At 39.7% G+C, this 19,529-nt stretch overlaps 1 protein-coding gene across 1 annotated transcript; it reads left to right on the top strand.

Annotated features, from left to right (window-relative positions):
* Nucleotides 1–3,517: 3,517 nt before the first annotated feature.
* On the top strand, nucleotides 3,518–16,290 carry LOC306839734 (zinc finger protein 385D-like). The gene is made up of 8 exons (XM_079368608.1): nucleotides 3,518–3,773; nucleotides 5,736–5,851; nucleotides 10,997–11,104; nucleotides 11,546–11,711; nucleotides 12,664–12,906; nucleotides 12,989–13,170; nucleotides 14,667–14,768; nucleotides 15,072–16,290. Exons 1-8 carry the CDS (start codon nucleotides 3,764–3,766, stop codon nucleotides 15,312–15,314), a joined length of 1,170 nt encoding a protein of 389 aa, XP_079224734.1. The 5' UTR covers nucleotides 3,518–3,763; the 3' UTR covers nucleotides 15,315–16,290.
* Nucleotides 16,291–19,529: the final 3,239 nt, after the last annotated feature.

The following is a 19,529-nucleotide window of genomic DNA, read 5'->3' as shown; positions in this document are numbered from 1 at the left end:
TTTCAGAGTAAAAGTAAGAGTTACATTCACACAAGCAATTTTTTTTCTTTTCTGCTATGATGAGAATGTTTAGCTTTTTTGTGTCTCCAATTCTGGACCTCAGCTTTAACGGGAAGCTCTCACAGTGGTTGGAAAGATGTGGAGATGTGGTTGCCGTTGCCTTCTTGCTACTTAAGTTCATGTATGGCCTGTCAAACAACTCTGAAAGCAGAACTTGTGAATGCTAAAATGTTGAGTGTTTCGCCACTTCTGACCCCAACATGGGGCTGTTTTTCTTATTTCTAAAATCCCTTCCTCCTGTTCTTTTTTGGGAATCTTCAAATGTACAGACAGTATCATGTTTGTGACCCCATGGACCAGGGGACTTTGAAACACAAACCTGTGGAATGGCAGGGTATGATACAAGGGTGATGTGGATATGGCAGAACAAGCAAGAGTCCAACAGGATGATGACATTTTTTACCATTGTATAAAATGATGCTACATGTAATTGGACATATTTAAAATTAAAACGAATAAGTGAAAATTGTGTTACGCAGAAAAGAGTAAGGTCCAGTGTGTGAGGACTACAAGGGTTGCCCACAGATCGAATGATGTAAAGGTCCCCCTACCCACTCGCATGGGATGAATTTTCCTGGACATTTCTTTCTGTGTTCAAATAATAGGCTTACATAAATTTGTAACAGAAAATGTATAAGGTAGCTGGCAGTAAACAATCTGAGTAGTTGTTGTGAAACATTCTGTCTTACTAAGAGGCTGTTCCTGCTGTTTATTCTGGCTTCCTATTTTTTAATTTTATGTTTGATTAACAGAGAGTGCCATGAGACACAACACATTTTGCACTTTGTGTGTTTTTTACTTCATGAACTTAGGATATGATGTATCCAAGATGCACACCAAGGGGTATTGTTGCAGTATGGAACTTCCATGTACCAAGAATGACTTTCCCAACCACAGCTGGACACTGTATTTATCGGACAGAAATGATACATGGGATTCATAATGACATTATGTTAAAGGTGGGCTTGTTTTATTCACAGCAGGATTTATAGCTCTAGTTGAAGTTCTATTATGTGAGTGCATGTGTCGTCAGGCCTTTATTTGTGCATGAAAACACAAAGGGAAGAACAGACACAAACAAGACTTAAGTCACATCATAAGGTCCCCATCCCCCCACATCTGTCCATATCTCAGCATATTAGTAGTTAATACAACGTTTCCACAACAGCTGACATGAACACGTAAAAGCAACTAAATCAATGCATGCTGATAATCATGGGGATGTTGTTATGGTGACCAATCAAAGAACAAGGCAGTCTGATAGGTGCCCTGACTGAGTTGGATTATCCTCTGCAGGTGGTGGCAGAGAAAATGTGTTTATTGTTCCATCATGAGAACTCTAGCTGTTTGGTTTCAGCTCAGTTCATAATGAGATAAAAGCATGCCAAAAAAAACACCTGTTATGAATAACTTCCTCTGTTTGGCTGTTGCACTTCCCTTACACGAAATAGTCAATTAGCACCTTTAAAAGCCTCTAATTTTTTTTTACAAAGCCTGCTGCAGTCTGCTGTTCATATAAAAGGCCCCGCTGGGGTCACATGATTCCTTTCCTGCATGTAATTAAACAGGCTACCAGCGTCAAACTGAGTCAAGAGAGACTCACTTAAAATAATATCACATACCTCAGTTGCCATGACAGCCACGATGTTTGCCTGTGAGGCTGGGATGCTAAACAGCTGCAGGTGTAAAGTGATGCAGCAAGCTAATATTCCAGTGAAGCTTTCAGCTGCAACATGAGACCAGAAACAAGTGTTAAGCAGGACTCTAATTAACATACAATATTCTGTGGGACCATGAGCTTCCTTACAATGGAGAATTTGTGCCCAAGAGGTGACATACGCAGAGGACGAGGTAAGTCATGTTTGAGACGGTGCAGTTAGCTCAGTAAAGTCTGTAATTTGTGACAGATGTTCCAAGAATTTTAAGGAATCAGGACAACATTTCTCACCACCTCTTTGATTGGATTCAGCTCCCACACTTGAGGAGAGAAATAAGACACCGGGTTGTAAAATATGAAACCCTGTAGCTTCTAAATTTGAGTGTTCAAGTTTGATACCACCCAGCCCTCTCACTTCTCTGCTGTTTCTTATGGGATCACAAAACGTCTGGCAATACAATAAAAGAAAGGTTCAATCTGGAATATTATGACTACACATTTTCCATGTGTGTATTTTCTCCTCTTCAGGCAGCTGTTGCTTCACATGGCTCAGCCAAAAAATATGTGCTGAATAAAGATACCTGAATAGATTCACTCAAGTATGCATTATTTAATTCCCCTGCATTAGAGTGCTTATTGTCCTTATAGAGAGCGGGGGCATGCCCAGATGGTTAGCCTGGGGTTGCACAGACCCTGTTATCTGATTGGTCACCCATGACACTGCCCCAGAATCATTCTCTATGATTAGTTGTCTACATGGTCAAAGGCAGGGCTTGTGTTGAATTGGGTAGGTTGCTTCAGCCTGCCACATTTGAATGTAGCACATTTCCTTAGTTGGTACTTTTATTATGGTGACTGTATGGTCACCCCAGTCACAAAAGTCTGGACGCAACCCTTTAAGTGAGAGCTGCCGTTTGTAATCTGTTTTAAGTTATTTTATTCACTGCTGATTAAAATGCTTATGAGTTATGGTGGGAGAACCCATTGAGGCTGTGTGTGTGTGTGTGTGTGTGTGTGTGTGTGCATGTGTGTGTGTGTGCGTGTGTGTGTGTGTGTGTGTGCGTGTGTGTGTGTGTGTGTGTGTGTGTGTGTGCATTTGGAAGTCAACAGTTGTTGAACTGATAGCCTTCCTGAGCTAAATCCCCTTGGAGTTGCAGATTGTGGGAAAACATGTGTTGCCTGCTTTCCTGACACAGAGTGGGGAAATGTGCTCTTGCTTCAGGACAGGAAAGTTGAGCCAAGGTCGCTGAGGAGAACCGGTATAACATGTAAATTCTCTGCAGATTCAAACTAAAATCCTCTTCAGTGTGGGTGAGGGCATTCATACAGCTGCATTCATGTGTAACAGCATGTTCTTGTTTTTTTTTTAGCCAGACTGTGAATTATGTACTGTGTACTTCCTCTCTGTGCAGTGTAAAGCTTTGGGATGCATCTAATAATACCCTGCAGGTCAGAGAGGAAAGTGAAGATGTGAAAGTATTTACAAAAGAGAAGGAAGAGGGGCTACTTATGTGTACAAAAACAGCGGCCAAAGGGGGAGTCTACAACAGCTTAGCCTTAAGGAAAGATTATCCTTAAAGTCTATGTTTAACATTCATTTTTACTCCTTGACAGCCTCTATGTGTTACTCTTAAAGACAAGATCACTTTATTACATATTTAAGTGTTATGTTGAGATATTAATCCCACATGTGCCTCCTGCTCTTCCTGTGTGTTGACATTAAGGTTTTTGTGGTACTGTACTGTCATTACAGCTATTTCCCAATAGCTGAATTAAAAAAAAAAAAAAAAAGATTCCTGGGAGATTTGAATAGGCAACAGGGGGAGTCTTGCACACGAATCGTGAAGAGATGAGGAGTACATAAGGAAGAGGCGGGCAGTTAAGAGGAGGAGGGAATCCAGATGGGGAACAGAGTAGCTGCAGGAGGAGAGATAGCGAGAAGAGGCAGAGCGTGAAGGAAGAGGACGCAAAGCCTCATCTCTGCATGGAGATGAAAGATATTTCATTCTCACACTGAGCAACAGGATTTCTCTTCTTGGTGCCGACATGAATTTTGGTAAGTGAAAGAGGCATGTTCAACCCTGCTGAGTTCATCTGTTGTTTAAAATAGCTTACTTGTTGCTCTATGTTGAGAATGTTTGGTCAGTCACCTGCTCAGTGAAACAGAAAAAAACCAGAGTCTTATTTAGTGCATTAACAGCCTGCATCTTCATTTTTATATTTTTATCACAGAGCATTTTAATCAGGCTTTTACTCTTTAATAACCCACAGCAGCCTGCAGAAAGAATCTCTAAGTAAAACAAGTATTGCATGTTAAACTATCTCTCAAAAGAGAAGACAGTTATCCATTAATATGTCTATAATTTTCAGGTTTAGGCTCTGTTTCTGAAATTTCAGATTAAAGAAAAAAAAACTTACTTGAAAAAAGTCAGACAAATGACTGCTTTAATTTGTAACAGGGAAGTATTTGAAATAATGATAACAAATGGGCAAACAAATCAAAACAACTTTTAAGAAGTGTAGAATAGTTGGTTGAAAACTGTGTAGACAGTTTCTGTCCCAGTACTTGCAGATGCCTTGGTCTGATGGGTTGAAAAATGTGGAATATCTTAAGGATCGAGCATGCATGGTTTTCTGTCCTGATATAACTTTATGCCTTAACCTCGGGAAAAAAAAGTTCAGAGAAGTTTCAAAATGCGATCCCAATGCACGAGCTTGGTAAAGAAAGACAGTCCCTGTGTCAACGGATCACAAGCTGGCGCTTCATAATGATATAGGTTATAGGGAGGGACAGTCGATCGGAAATCAAAAAAACAACAACAACAACTCTCTACGCAGTTGAAATTGGCTTATGGGTGATGACGGACAGAAAAGGTCTAAACATGACGCATTAGTGACATGTTGTTTAAGATTTCACGAAAAAGTTGCAATCGTCCGTTTTTATTAACCTTTTTTTAAATTATTTATTACCGAGGAAATGTTTACATGAATTAAATGGATCTCATAATAACGATTTTTAAACACGTACGTATCAGCTGACCTTTTTACTAGCTAAATATTAACAGCTGCACAGAGGCTCATTAGCATTCACGTATCCATGGGCAACCGCCTGACGAACTTGAGCGCGTGAGCAATGCTGGAGTTCTAGTTAAGGGCAATCGGATATAGGCTATGGCTTAGCGGATGGGAGTGTTGTGGTATTTTGATAATGATGATTGCCTGTTTTGTCCTGTACGGTGGCCACCCTTGGGTCTGGTCTGTAATGAAGCTCAGAGCAGCGATGAACACAAGAAGCGACCATAATCAGGACTGTGCAACAGGCTTATAACATGAATGACCTCATTTGCTATACCTCTAGAACTAGGAATATTTAAGACATTTGGCCTGTGACTAAATAATGAAAAAATAATTATTGGTTGAAGCACTAATTATTTCTTTTAATTCAAACATTTCAAGTCAATCACACATTTAATTATCATCAATGGTGGAGGCAGCACTTATTTTAATCAAATAAATGTTAAGAATTATGTGGTGAATTATCAAAGGTATAATCAAAGATAATGCAGAAAGTCTGTAATCAGGGTGTTACATTTTTTCAAAAACATATGTGGAATTAAAACTGATGAAGGACAGCATAAGCAGCTGTTCCTTCAATAATGTGCAACAAGGCTTCATGTTTAAACAAGAAATAAAGATATTAAAAAAAACATCACTTACATAAAACAAAAAGTTGTGATTGTGTCATTAAGGAGTCTGAAAGCTGACAAAAAGTATTTTATTTATTTGTGACACTACCCTGATAATTTTTCTGTTTAAAGGGAAAAATACTGAGGAAATGTTGAAGACCACAAAACCTACACCCGCCATTATATTTCTTTCCTTTATATCCTGTGTTGTCTTTTAGCTTTTGTTATTATCACATTATTATTATTTCTAATCGTTACCACCTCATCTCTCCTGAATCCCTCCTCTATGTTTATGTATCCACCTGTCACCTCCCTGCCATGCTGTCTCCTAGGTAACGTGTGTCACAGGGCTCTCCCGCAGCTTGCTCGTCCCACGCTGGGCAGGACCCCGCCCTCTTTAGACTCCAAGTCCCTCCTCCCGTTTCAACTGCTGACTGGATTCAACGATGTGAGTTATTTCAGTAACTACTCCACAGCATTAAAAACAATCAAAACCCAAAGTAGTTACTTAATCTTGAGGATAATTGCTGCAAGTGCGTGGAGGAATTCATTTCATCCAACAGTCTGAATACATAGATTCCTGAGCTACAGCTGCCCACACCATTCCAAATATATCACCTCTGATGCACAAAGCTGTGACATTTCCTCTGAGCCCGGGAGGGGGAGCTGATTCCTTGGTATTCCTTACAGCTTTTCTTGTTGTTGTTGTTGAAGGTGAAGAGCAGAACTCTAAGACCCTGAGGAGGATGAATGTGTCAGGCAGGGCGGAGGACTACCTTGTACAAGAATCGTGCAGTATGTCTTAACATATTCCTGCTGGCCAAATTATGTATGACTTCAGTTTTTTGCTGAGACAGTCAATGTACACGACATAGCTATAAGCTGAATTAACTATACGATCAAAAATGGTTTAAAGCACTGCTTTTTTCCAAAATGTTTCCAGAATATTTAAATCCCTTTAAAACCTTAACTTATTGTAGAGTTAAAAGGTGAAAACTCTCATGAGTCTGTTCTCTTCAATTTGCCTTATCTTTAAACCACGATGTGACTCAAGAGGTGAGGAAGAATCGGAAAAACACAAATTGAGTGTCCACATGAAGCTGGCTGCAAAAGATAGATAACCAACTTTAGACCCCATATAAAATGCTATTTTTTACAGCAGAAATTAACATGTTTACAGCCTGGTAGAAACAAAAAACATTTTCTGTCTTGATTACTCTGTTTTTAATTCGTAAACAATACTTTAAAGGGGGTGAATTTCTTTCAAAGATGGTTGCAAACTATTGGTAGAATTCACTGAGACTATATGTCCCTGCTTTATACAGCCTGTGGTGCCCTGCCAATAAAGTCAAAGACAGACATCTAATCAGTTCTGAATCTCCTCTCTCACATGTTCTTATCAGCCTTTATTATTTTTCCACGTTGATATTCATTTATCACCTTCTTCACTTCAGCTCTTTTTTTCTCTCCAACTGTCATCCTTTCCATAGTTCACCCTTTTTTAAAATCACTCTCACCGCTTCAACTCTCCCACATTTTCTGCATTCACCCTTTACTTTTCTTTTCCTTAGAACATCCACACAATATATCAAACCTTTCCATTTATTTTTTTACAAAGTAAAAAGTTTCACTTTCCTTTATCTGACTTAGACCTTACCACATGCTGACAAGAGTCTTTCAGACACCTCAAATCACCTTCTCCCCACTGAGTCATAGCCCATCTTGCCTGTTTATAACACTGTCCTCTTTTCATTTCCAAAACTATTTCCAGCTCTACAGCTGAAGGAATATGGCAGCCCTGGGAAAGTTTTCTGAACTTTACAGTCCCTACATTCAGCTTGGTGTTATTATAGCGCTGTATAGTTTTTACTCTTTTTCTGTATGTGGAAGTGCAGCATTGCTAAATGCCTAATAAACAAATGAAATACATGCAATGAACATTGATTCATGTGTAAGTTACATAGTTGCCAGGCATACAGGTTTAGCTGTGGCTAATTTGGATGCCCTGTGTAAGGCTAGGCTTTTCGGCTTAAAACAGCAACATCAAACATAAAGAAATATAGGAATAGTGAAACCATACAAATGTAAACAATATACACCGCAGAACAAATAAGATACTTAATAAGAACAAACACTAAAATGCGGCTTTGAAGAAAATGTAATTGATTAATGTAACTGAGCAGACTTGATTTGATTAGCAATCATTTCAACTGAAACTGAAGCAAGTCTGTGTTTACTGACTGTTCCCTCTTATGTCTTATAAACCGGATAGCTCACCATTATTTAAAGGCAACTTCAGATGATTATCAAATACAGTAGCCACACGTTATTCTATGTCGTCATGGTTACAACAGAGCCGCATGCATGTGTGTGTTTGTGTGTCATAAGCCAGGGATCCAGAGCCACAGACAGGGAGTTGTTGGCTTTGTGTTTGATGGATTTTTTTGTTTAGTTTCCAAGTAAATAATACATTTAAAAAACAAAGAACAGAAAAGCAGCAGATCATTTATTACAATCCATCCTCTTAATAGGTGCTTGACGCAGTGTTCTCACATGTCACTCTGCTACACTATATAGACTGAGGAAAATTCATCATTATAAATGTTGACGAAGAGAGTCAACTACCAAACCCAGGAAAAGTGAACGTCTCTCTTCAGCTTGTTTTGGGATACATTAAGATGGGATACATTTAAGATATTAAAATAGGAATTGCACCCAAATTCATTGGCGTTCAATTTCTTTAAAAAAACCCTCTAGATTGCATTTTAAAATATCCGCTTGTGAAATTGCAACAAAGCAGTTTTCAGGCTACCAGGCTATTAAAATGATAAAATATTCAAAAGGATTAAATGATCTTTTGCCTTGCTTTAGTTTAGGCTACCAAACGTTTATTTCTTTTCAAATTGAAATATGACCAGATTTCCTTTCACTTTTTTACTGAATCCCTTCATTGCTATTCATTTGAACCTGGAACAAGGCTGGATACTATTATCAGAGCTTTTGGATTGGTTTGACTTAAACGCAAAAGAATCTGGTTCATTTTATGTCACAACTCACAGCGTGGATAGAGGTAGTTGCGGATAGGAGGAGGGAGAGGGACTTCTTTTCTTTCAGCTGTTGATAAGCGTGTGAAGAGAAAGAAGAAGGAACAAGAGACAATGAGTATGAAGGGCAAAATGACTTTGCCACAGGTGCAGGTCCAGAGAGCGAGAGTCCGGTGGGAGGCAGCAAGGGGGACTTTGATCTGACAGAAAAGAAGGGAGAGGCAGAGGGTTTACAGGGCAGCAGATGGAGAGGTGAAGGGAGGAATGCTTGATAGAAGGTCAAACTTCAAGCCTGTGGGATCTGAGGAAGGATTGAGACAGGCTTTAAGCAACTTTAAAATGTTTAGACTCCTTCAGAGAAATACAAAACTTGAGGTCTTGATTAACATTTATGTGGGTTTATTTAGCTTCTGGTTCTTTTTTTCCAAAACTGATTTTGATTATGAAACAATGAAAACATGTGTTTGTCTAACACCAACAGCTGGAGAGAAGCAGAGAGATAAGAGGCAGCAGAAATATATTCAAGAATAGCCGCCTGGAGTGACGATCAAAGAAAATGAGTTAAAACTCACACACACCCACAAACTCTTACAGTCAGATTTACTTGCTTTCTGAGCAAATAATTCATGTTTGGCATGGCAGCAACGTGAAGAATCTCCATTTTTATTGCTTTGCTTTGAGTTTTCAGGGCATGGAGGACTAGTTGGCTGAGCCATAATAACACATTAATCTTAATGTCACCTACAGCCATGTTTCCATTAAACCATCTTGGTTGTAGCTGGTTATATTACTCCCTACATTTCATCACAGGTAATAGGTTTGCTACGCTCCACAAAGGTTAGTACAGTTTTATTAGACTGAGTATAGAGCCGTATGTGCTCAGATATGTATGTCTAGAGATGCACAGAGTTGTATGGTCAGACTGTCCAATATGTTAACTATCACACACACATGTAAAGACATGGGGAGCTTTACTGCCTAACTCTCACACTCTTTAAGAAAATGAGACAACTAGTGAAGGGTTTCTTTGTTTTTAGTTTGTTGTTTTTGTTGTTTGTTCAAATTTCTGAACAGCACTCAATTTCAAAGCCGTTCAATCCACTTTTCCACGAAATGCATGAATTTAAAGTAAACACCATCTTGCATTTGAATGTCCCACCTTCATTTATCACTGTGGGGGAAAAACCTTCTGCAAGTAAAAACACCCTAACGCTGGGTTTTCAGCACTCCCTCACACCTGCAGGTTTAAAGATGGTTATAAAATGTTTATAGTTAAAGATGTGTCATGAAACGTGGTGGCTGTGGTCATGTGGATTTCATGGTAGTTATTACTGACTTCAGGATTGTGTGTAGAGTATACAAGTATTCATGCGTACACAAAACTAAGAAGCTATGTTAGCAAAGATGAATAAGAAATATCTATTATGATCGCTTTCAACATTTTAGAACTTATAAGCAAACATCTTTCCATTCCCCATTCAATTTGGGTTATTTTTAAGCACCAAAACAACTTATCAGTATCTGTAAAGATAGTAAAAGTACACTCTTGTGCTTCAGCTGCTCAACAAATGGAGGTCAGTGCTCTCAGAGGGGGACCTTAGATGTTTAAAATATAACTCAGTGGACTCCTTCTCTCAGGCAAGATCCTGACCTACACCCACATAAATTTGCCTTAAGTGATTCCTGTGCTCCAGTACTTTATTTGGATTCTGCCTGAGAGATGGTGTCATGTAATGATACTTACTAACACGTCAAGTTTAAACAAAACTACAGTATACAGGCATTATAGCTAATTTATAAAGCATCCCTTAAACGAGGTCAACAGAGCCTATAGTCCCCAGGATGAAACTCTGATGTTCATCTGACCCATCTATTATCCCCTGACCAACCTTCAAAGAAAGTGTTTGTGTAATTCGTACTTTATCAGCAGGCTTATTCAACATGAGTTAATCAAAAATCAAATAATAAAAGTTGGCTATCTTATATTGCCGTCTTTATGTAAAGTGGAAATAATTCAACACTATTGAGTGTACCAGCATTTTTTTTTTTATTTTCCATGTCACTATTAGAAAAACACAAGATGACCACATTGTCTGTGTGCGTTCTCTCTAATGAACACGACAAAGCCCTTTCTACAGGAGCTCCTCCGAATTTTTTCAAGGCAGTCGGGCTATTTTTTATATACTTTCCTTTCATGCATGCATTACCTGCGCACGACATGGTCTCATGGTCTTACAACTCGATGTACTCGGTTTTAAGGCGCATGGAGGTTTTAAGGCGGGTAATCCGGTTATAAGGCGCAGTCCACTGTATTAGAAGTCAAGTTCTTTCTGTTTTAATGTAATTACGACATCAGATCTGTCTTTTACAACCTAAACACAACCAGATAAAATTCTCCATTACGGCCTCCACCTATGACAGGCATATAATAAATCCACATTATCATGAAGGAGGTGAGTTATCTTGCAGGCAGCCTGTCATTTACACCTTGGGGGAAATTCTCTCTTTTCTCACACAACCCTCACCATTGAGCTTCTCGTGTGTTGCAGATGGATCCCGTCCATAAAGCTCTGATTTGCCCAGGCTTCGGGACAATCTCACGTCTGAAGAGAAAGCCCAGTGCCTGCGGAGTGTGCCGACAGATGTTCAACTCTGAAGTAGGTGTTGTCTTGTGGGAAACACACACTTGCTATTGTTTACCTCTCATGTTGTCTTTTTATTTTCTCACACACACCCTAACGTGACAGTTGAGTGGTAAAGGAGACCTGCCCTTGTTTCTTGGCTGTCTTATTGGGTGGAAGCTGCTACTAAAACCTCATATGACCTCTGGAAAGTTCCTATTTTCATTGAGATGACCACATAATTTTTCACATAAGCACTATTACATGCTGGACAGCAATGTAATGCCAACAGTCATATAACAAAAACAACAGAAAGTCTAAGGTGGTGCAGGCAGAGCATTGCCAGAAAAAAATCACTAACTTTTAAAATTCACGTCATGTTTTGTGTCTAAATATAAGAAACACTGTCAGGTTCACAAAGCTAAATGATCAGGGCCAATAAATCCATAATGACTTGTTTTGCTGTTGTGTATACAGGTGCAGACAACTTTCCATTCCAGTGGCCCCAAACATGCAAAAATGCTGAAATCTTTTGACGCCCCTGACTCAAAGATCAGGACCTCCGACCCCGAAGCCAAGGAAACCACGTCGCAAATCCTCCAGTTTCCGTGCTCCCAGCCCTTCAGCTCTGAAACAACATCAGGTGTGTGTATCTGCTAGCATGCGTCCCTTAAGTGTGTGTGTCTTATGTGTCTATGTGTGTGAACAAACATGAAACGTATGACAGCTTTCAATGCAGTGTAGAAGTGTAAGGCTCAGACCCTCTTTTCCCCCGATCAACTCTTTGTTGTCCTAAGCCTCCTGCTCCTTGATGTTTCACAGCGCAGACTTTAAAAGTTCTTCTTCTTCCTCTCTACATTTACTGACCTCCTCAGTGGCTATGGAGATCAAAACACACTGACAAAGCTTTGAATGTGATCAATGGGCAATTTTCTTTCATGTTCCTGGAAACAAAATAAATTCGAAATAAATTCGTTTCAGAGCAACATCCTGCTTCCAAGTCCTGATGTGCTATACCGTTGTTTGTGTTTGGGAATGACAATAATACATAAGGCTTAAGAGCAATAGGACAGGAGAATTGTGCTTGACGACACTTTTATGAAAGTTTGTTTGTACGAGCAAAAGGATTAGTGATCATTTCCAGTTTGAAGTGGATGAGCCCCACAGGATTACTTCAGCAAACAGCTTCATTGGCCTCTCAAGAGTGGGGAATCCGTGGTATCAAACAGACACCCACTCAATAAAGCAGAGCTCATCGTTGTTATTAGCAAAGAGTGAGTCCTTATATCAGCACAAGCTCCTCGAGGGGAAGCTCTTCAAGTCAAGTCGCACAAGAGATTGAAGAGACAAATAATTTCTGAATAAAAACGTTTGTCTTAGTGCTGGCATGCAAACCCTGAGGGAAATGATGATTATTAGTGTAATTAGGGAAGCTCATAATCAGCTCGGTGGGTTTTTATTCTGCCACAGAGTATGCTGTGAAATTGCAGCTTTGTAGTGTGTAAAAATGCTGTAACTTTAGATGTGGACAAATCTATCTAGCCTGCTCGCTGACAGTATTTTTTTTGTGTTATTTTTTTCTTCCTATACACCAGCCTCAAACCTTTCCTCAGAGTTGTCATCATCCTGCCACAGCACCACTGAAACTGTGAAAGCAAACTCAGAGCCCTCCCTATCACCAAATTGGACGAGGCCAGAAAAGGAGACACAAGGAGACGGTGAGGCTGCGGGGACTCCAGAGGAGGAAACAGAAGAAGAAAAGGCGAAACGTCTACTTTATTGCTCCCTCTGCAAAGTGGCCGTCAACTCTGCCTCCCAGCTGCAGGCCCACAACAGCGGTGAGGAACTGAAGCCATAGCTGACATCAGTCTAGGCAAGACTCATAAGAGATATGGTTGATGTGACTTTGTATCCACTCAGGCACTAAGCACAAGACAATGTTGGAGGCGAGGAGCGGGCATGGAGCTATCAAGTCCTTCCCTAGGATGGGGGTGAAGGCCAAGTTGGCTGCACCATCTGAGTCAACGACGGGACTTCAAAACAAAACTTTCCATTGTGAAATCTGTGATGTGCACGTCAACTCTGAGATTCAGCTCAAACAGGTCAGTAGCTGAAAACTACATTTTCTGCAAAATCAGTTTTAATTTTTACAGCAATTTAAACAGAATCATCCAAAGACAGAGCTAAGTTTGGGTCGATTTGGGAACAGACTTGTGAAAGTGCTAATGTGTTATGTGGTGCACACCAATATACACCATTTCTCTTTGATAAGGTTTATCGAGTGTAAATGGCTTTTCTGTTGAATTATTCAATATGCTAATGATATGACAAATTATCTTTCCTAAAAATTTCAACATATTTGAATGAAATAGTTTTTAGAGCTCACTTCATTTGCACTGTAACGGAAAATTTACAAGTAAAATATATTTGTCTGCATCTCCTCTAAAGGTCACTAAATAAATTTGATTAATGGGGGATAAAAAGAAGAGGGAGTTCTTCTCCAGAAACAAATATTTGTTTTTTTCAGACTTTCCTTTGCTTCTTGTCTCCTTCAACCTCCTTCTCCTTATTTCAATGGAACCGTGAGGAAAGTTATGTCTGAACTGCTGACAGCACAGTGATGTCTGACACCAAAACCAAAAAGATTATACACTACAGGTTCAATCCTTTCAAATGTTTTGTAACATGGCAACATTTTATATATATATATATATATATATATATATATATATATATATATATATATATATATATATAATAATAAGCAACCACTGTCCAACAAATGCAGCAATGGGGATAGTATATTAAAAAGTAAATAATAAGGAGACTCATCCAAGTGCCAGCATTGTAATTGTATTTAGTCTTTTTGCACCACTGTGTTTTTTTTGGTTCAGTACGTGATTTGCTGATCATAGTTTCTTTTTGTTGCACAGTTAGATGGAACGCATAGGTGATAATCTGATGTGTCAAACTTCCTGCTTCCTGAACCTCCTATGAATGTAAAACTATGAAAAGGTCAGCTGTCTCACAGATTTGTCTCTTTCATGGTTGAACTTGACAACAGCTGTCAAAAATTCTACCCCTCACGTAGTACAGACATTTTTTTTCAGGCCTGTATGTATTTTATTCCAAATTATAACATACTTGTTACTGCAGGTGAGAAAAAAATCACAGACAACTCAATAAATTACACGCTAAGCCTGGGCTGCATGTGAGTGCGGTATTAGCATCTCTATGTGATGTGAATGCTGAGTGTTGAATGTCTTCATAACAGTTGAAAAAAGTTTTTTTTTGGCCAGGTGCTCATGAATATTCAGCTCTTCACTGCTTACTGTGTTCAGCTCTGGCCGTAGCCATCTGTTTGTGCACGTCGATCAAATCAAAAAGATCTCCAAACCCGCCCCCTCGTGAATATTTTACTTTCAAAGACTGCAAACTAGATAACAACAGCCCGTCTCTCGTCGAAAAAGGAGCCTTGATTCAGCCTCCTTGTAATTTCATCTTCTGTGATTATACATTCTCTCTCTCTCTCTCTTTGTCCCCCCCTATCTTTATTCTCCTTTGTGTTTATCTGCGTGTTTCTCTTCTCCACCCACAGCACATCAGCAGCAGGAGACACAAAGACAGAGCAGCAGGAAAGCCAGCCAAGCCCAAGTTCAGCCCCTATACTCCCACCCAGCGCCACCAAGGTTTCCAGGCGGTAAATCCATTATTATTTTTTTTTAATTAACCATCATCCCTCATTATTGTGTTTGTGAGTACTAGTTCATTTTCGAGACCATCCGCTCCCTTCTTCTAATAAGACACATTGCCAGTGATTTAGATAAAAGGCAAGATACCTTTAATCTAAATCACTGGCAATTTGTCTTATTTAAATCTGACAAAAAGGGAAAAAAAGCAGACTAGCTATGACTTTATCTCTTCCAACTTCTGTAGTTTCTTACTTGAACTTCTCAAGTTCCTTGTGAGAGAGAAACAACTTGATTGTTTGTTTCCTCCTCAGATTCGCCTCGCTCTTCAGAAGAACCACGACATGACCAAACCCCTGGCCTCGTGTCTACTACAGCGTCAACTCTCAGTTGCCACTGCTGCGATGGCAATGCTGCCCTCCTTCCCTCTCCCCTCTGCTTCAAACTCTTGCCCCGCCCTGTTTCAAAGCCAACCGCTCCCACAGGCGCTGCTGCATCCGGCACCAAGTCCCAGCATCTGTTCGACACACACACCGGTTCTGTTTTCACCTTACTGACCAGGTTGAGATATCAAGCGGGTCAAAAGAACACACCCAAGACAATGCTTACTGTTCTCCACACAGCAGCAGACACTGAACATGTGATGGAACAGGAAGGGATTTTATTGGCTGGGACCAAATCCTCAAGGCAGCTTAGGAAAAAAAATCAAAAGCGATGAAAAAAGAGTGAATGTATGCACAAGAGGACATAAGGCTTTTTCTGTGCAGAGGTTATCAAATTAAATGTGCATATATCCACAAAAATAATGATAACACACTTAATGCATAGCTTATTAAAAAGTATGAGGATAAAATGATGTAAAGAAATACCCCACTGCAAAATGTCAGGCTAATAACTTGTCAGACACACATGAATTCCGGTTTAGATTAAAACAATTTATTTCTATGTTCATTTTGACAGTGGTATATCACTATGGAGACAGCCATGGCTCAGTTGGTAAAGTCGTCCTCTTTCAACTGGAGGGTCGCGGGTATGATGCCCATTAAGACATGAATGGGATTAGTTATTTCTGATGGTCTCACTTCCATCAACATGCAGTGTAAAAGTGCTTCGAGTAGTCAGAAGGCTGGAAAAGCGCTATACAAGTTGAAGTCCATTTTTTTGTCACCCCCCTTTTTTCTCATATGGGTCCTTTCAACTTCCCTGCTGACTTTAACTGTGTTTGTGTGTGCAGATATGCAACAAAGTGTGACTGCTAATCAGAGCATGCTTGACAGAATGTCTATTATTTTGCAATAAACAATAGCTGTGGTTATGCACTTTCGAATCCTTTACCTTTCTGACATGGATTGTGTTTCTCTGATACGTTCCAAAAGATCATTGAATAAGGTTCACATGCCGTAAATGTCAATCTTTAAGCTCCTGTGCGTACGTGTTCACTCAGATGCTGCCAGAACAGCAGAGATGCCAAGACTCTGTCATCACCTCCTCCCAGACTCTCATAACTCTGAGTCTGAGATCAGATATTTCCCTAAATTAAAAACAAATATGAAAAGGACATATTAAGACATTCATTAGACAAAAAACTTTTTATTCTTTTAGAGTACAATTAATGTCTGTATCTCCTGCTGTGTTCAAAATGTTTTACTCTGAAGGTAAAGGGAGTGGTACTGCTGCTTCAGGACTCGCACCTAAATAAGGACACGTTGTATGTTTACATGTTTTTGACATGTCTACATGTCAATCAGGCTTTTACACTTTTTCTTATTTTTACTTAAAAATGCAATAACTGGGAAGAGTCCTACTCTGCGAAAACTGCTAAATCTCCATTTGGATGTTACTTAAAGAAGTCTAAAGTCACCCCATCAGGTCATCTGGCTGTGTGAACTCTGCTTTTCAACTTTCTATGACCTCTCAGATTATCTTCTCATGTTGCTCTTTCTTCAGCCAACTGACACCAAACTGAATTCATTAACGAGAATGCGTCCCCTCTGCCTTTCCTACACGGCTCCAAAGTAAATAATTCACCAGTCCAATTCAGAGAATTATCATCCAATCAATCACAGCCTCCTGATTCTCTCATGTGTCACTGTGGTCATTACTATTATTGCTAGGATTTGTCAGGGGGGATGATTGTGAACATCTGTGTGTGGGATGTTCAATCCTTGACTGGCTGTCAGAATCCAGAACTCCCTGAAGTCCCCTGATCAGTCACTGGCAGACCTGCCTTTTCCCTTTCAATTTCTGTTAACTTTCTTTTGTTATCAAGGTCTGATTTGGATTCACTTTATTGTCCAACAAGGGGAAAATTGTTTAGCAGCAGAAGCGGACAAAAAGACAACATAAAAAACGAAAACGTCACCAGTAAAACCAAGTAAAAACTAGTCAAGTCAGACACAATACTCTCACCGAACATGTCATGGTTACCCTCCCAAATGCCTTCCTGCCTCCCATTCCTCAGTCAAATGTAAGCGCTCACATACACATAAACGTGTGCCAAGTCTTACTTGGCCTCCAAGGATTGTTTCATTCTTTGCTACCTGGAGAGAGTACAAAGGTACAAAGCAGAGCTGTGCGGGCCATGTGAGGGCAGCTTTGCTTGTTCTTCGCATAGAAACAGACTATAATAAGCTTTTGGCAGGAGGATGCAGCATTAGGATGTGTGTACTGCAATACACGTCATAAACTCACAGTAGGGCTTTTCGGTGCAATGATGCGTAAAAAAATGTTTGAAGGAAGCTCAACAGGAAAACAAAAGTTAAAATGACACTGCAAACTGATTCTCAAAAATTCCTAATTGCAAAGCTATCGAACAGCAACAGCTTAACAGGGACAGTGAACACAGCAGGCAGAATTATTGGCAACCCTGTCCCATTCATACTGGAGTCCTTTATGATACCCCGGTATCATAAAGGACCCCCCTCATCTAGCTGTGTTCCTCCCTATACTGTCAGGCAGAAGGTAAAGTAGCATTCCAGCTAAATTAAGCACAATTCTGAAAGGTCTTTTTCCAAAAATGGCTGTCAGGAAAAATAAAATGTGCCCCCCTCCCCTGTCACAATAATCAATAGAGGGACATGTGCTGCACTTACACCTTCAACACTATTTGAATGGCTGAGGTGCTAATTATTTTATTATTTCTTGTCTGCTTCTCGTTATCTGAGCTTTATTTTTTTTTAATTATTATCACTGTTATTTGCTTTAGGCATTTTCTACGTGTATTTATGTTACTACGTAACATGTTTTCTTTCTGTCACAGTGTAGTCATTATATAAGAAGAGGGATGGCAGGAAATAATCATTTATTCATATCTGAAGCTTTAAGATGGTCAAAGTATTTTACTCGACGTGCCCTGCAGGAGCGGTCCGTGTGATCCGTGTTTCTCTGCAGTGGCTCTGCCTCAAACAGGCAGACAAAGTTGCTGCATCGCACCATCTGTCTGGGTCAACACACCTCTGGTGCTGTACAGGCAGCAAAAAAACAACTGTTCAGTCATTGCAAGCAATGCTCGCTCTTTCCCTTAAATCAGTAAATGTTGCGTTTACAATGATCACAGATCAATAAGTGGAGAGGAGGTTGGCTGAAAAGTAAATGGCTCAGCTGGGCGTTCAAAAGCAGTCTGTAGTGCATGAAGTCCATATAAGAGTTGATTGTATGTGTGCGGGGCTGAGTGTTGATAGTGTCTTCTCTGGGGGGTTCTAGTTATAGTCTAGTTATCACTTCAGCGACCCTGATGAATGTAATCAATAATAATACACATTTGAGTTATTTTTTTCATCAGGCAGAGAAACAGAAAAAATTCTCACTGGCTGTACCGTCAAGAGGCAAGTGAGCTTGTGATAGCCTGGACAGATTTTCCATTGTGATCTCTTAACCATGTAAAATCTCTGTAGATTAAAAAAAAGCAATGTCTTCATCTGGTTTTGCAGTTCGTCACATGTTCTTCCATCCACGTGTCTTAATTTCTGCAGTAACACTCTGTATTATTCTTCTAATCTGTCCCCACTGTCTTGTCTTTTTTTCCTCTCCCTGTGATGATAAGTCTCTCTGTAGGCAGCAGACAGGTGGTTAGTTCGGTTGGCATGAAATGACTGTCTGATGCTGTGTGATGGATTTGTCCATTAAAGCAAGCTGAGAACCCGTTGAGACCTTCTGGCTGCCTATCTGCCTTTACCTTTTATGCTTCTTTCCCTCCCTCTGTCTCTTTCTTTTTTTTAATACAGACAGAATCCACACAAAACCAACTCACATTTTTCCCAGTAACTTTATACATTATCTGGCAGATAGTAAAAATGGATGTTGTGTTTAGGAATGCCGTTTACGAAAGGTGTGGTTTCTCTCAATCTCACCCTGCCAATGATGAGAGGGTTTTCAGTGTATTTCACTATTTAGCCACAGAACATAGCTGTATGCAAACAACTGGGAAGTCTCAAAATGGCATGGACACTGAGTGGCTTTAAAAGTTGTGGGTCATCAGAACTTGCATAATATGTTAACATTACATTTATCTTTACTTTCTCTAGCCTGTAAATATTGTGATTGAGACCTGAGTTTACAAATCCTCAAGGAATTTATAACTGAAACACTGATTGTCTGAATACTCATATGAATGATCATAAAGAATCGTCATTGGCTAAATGGGCTTAATCAATTAATTAAATGTGTTTTATTTTATTTACCTCCATTCCTTAGCTGCGGATGTGCTCCACATTGCTTTGTTTGTTTGCAGTCAGACAAACAGACGAGAGGAAACAGGTGGGGAAAAAAATTAA

Source organism: Symphodus melops (assembly GCF_947650265.1).
Source record: "Symphodus melops genome assembly, chromosome: 18".
Taxonomy (NCBI): Eukaryota; Metazoa; Chordata; class Actinopteri; order Labriformes; family Labridae; genus Symphodus; species Symphodus melops.
The sequence above is the reverse complement of the archived record's forward strand: the minus strand, read 5'-3'. Positions and strand labels throughout refer to the sequence as shown.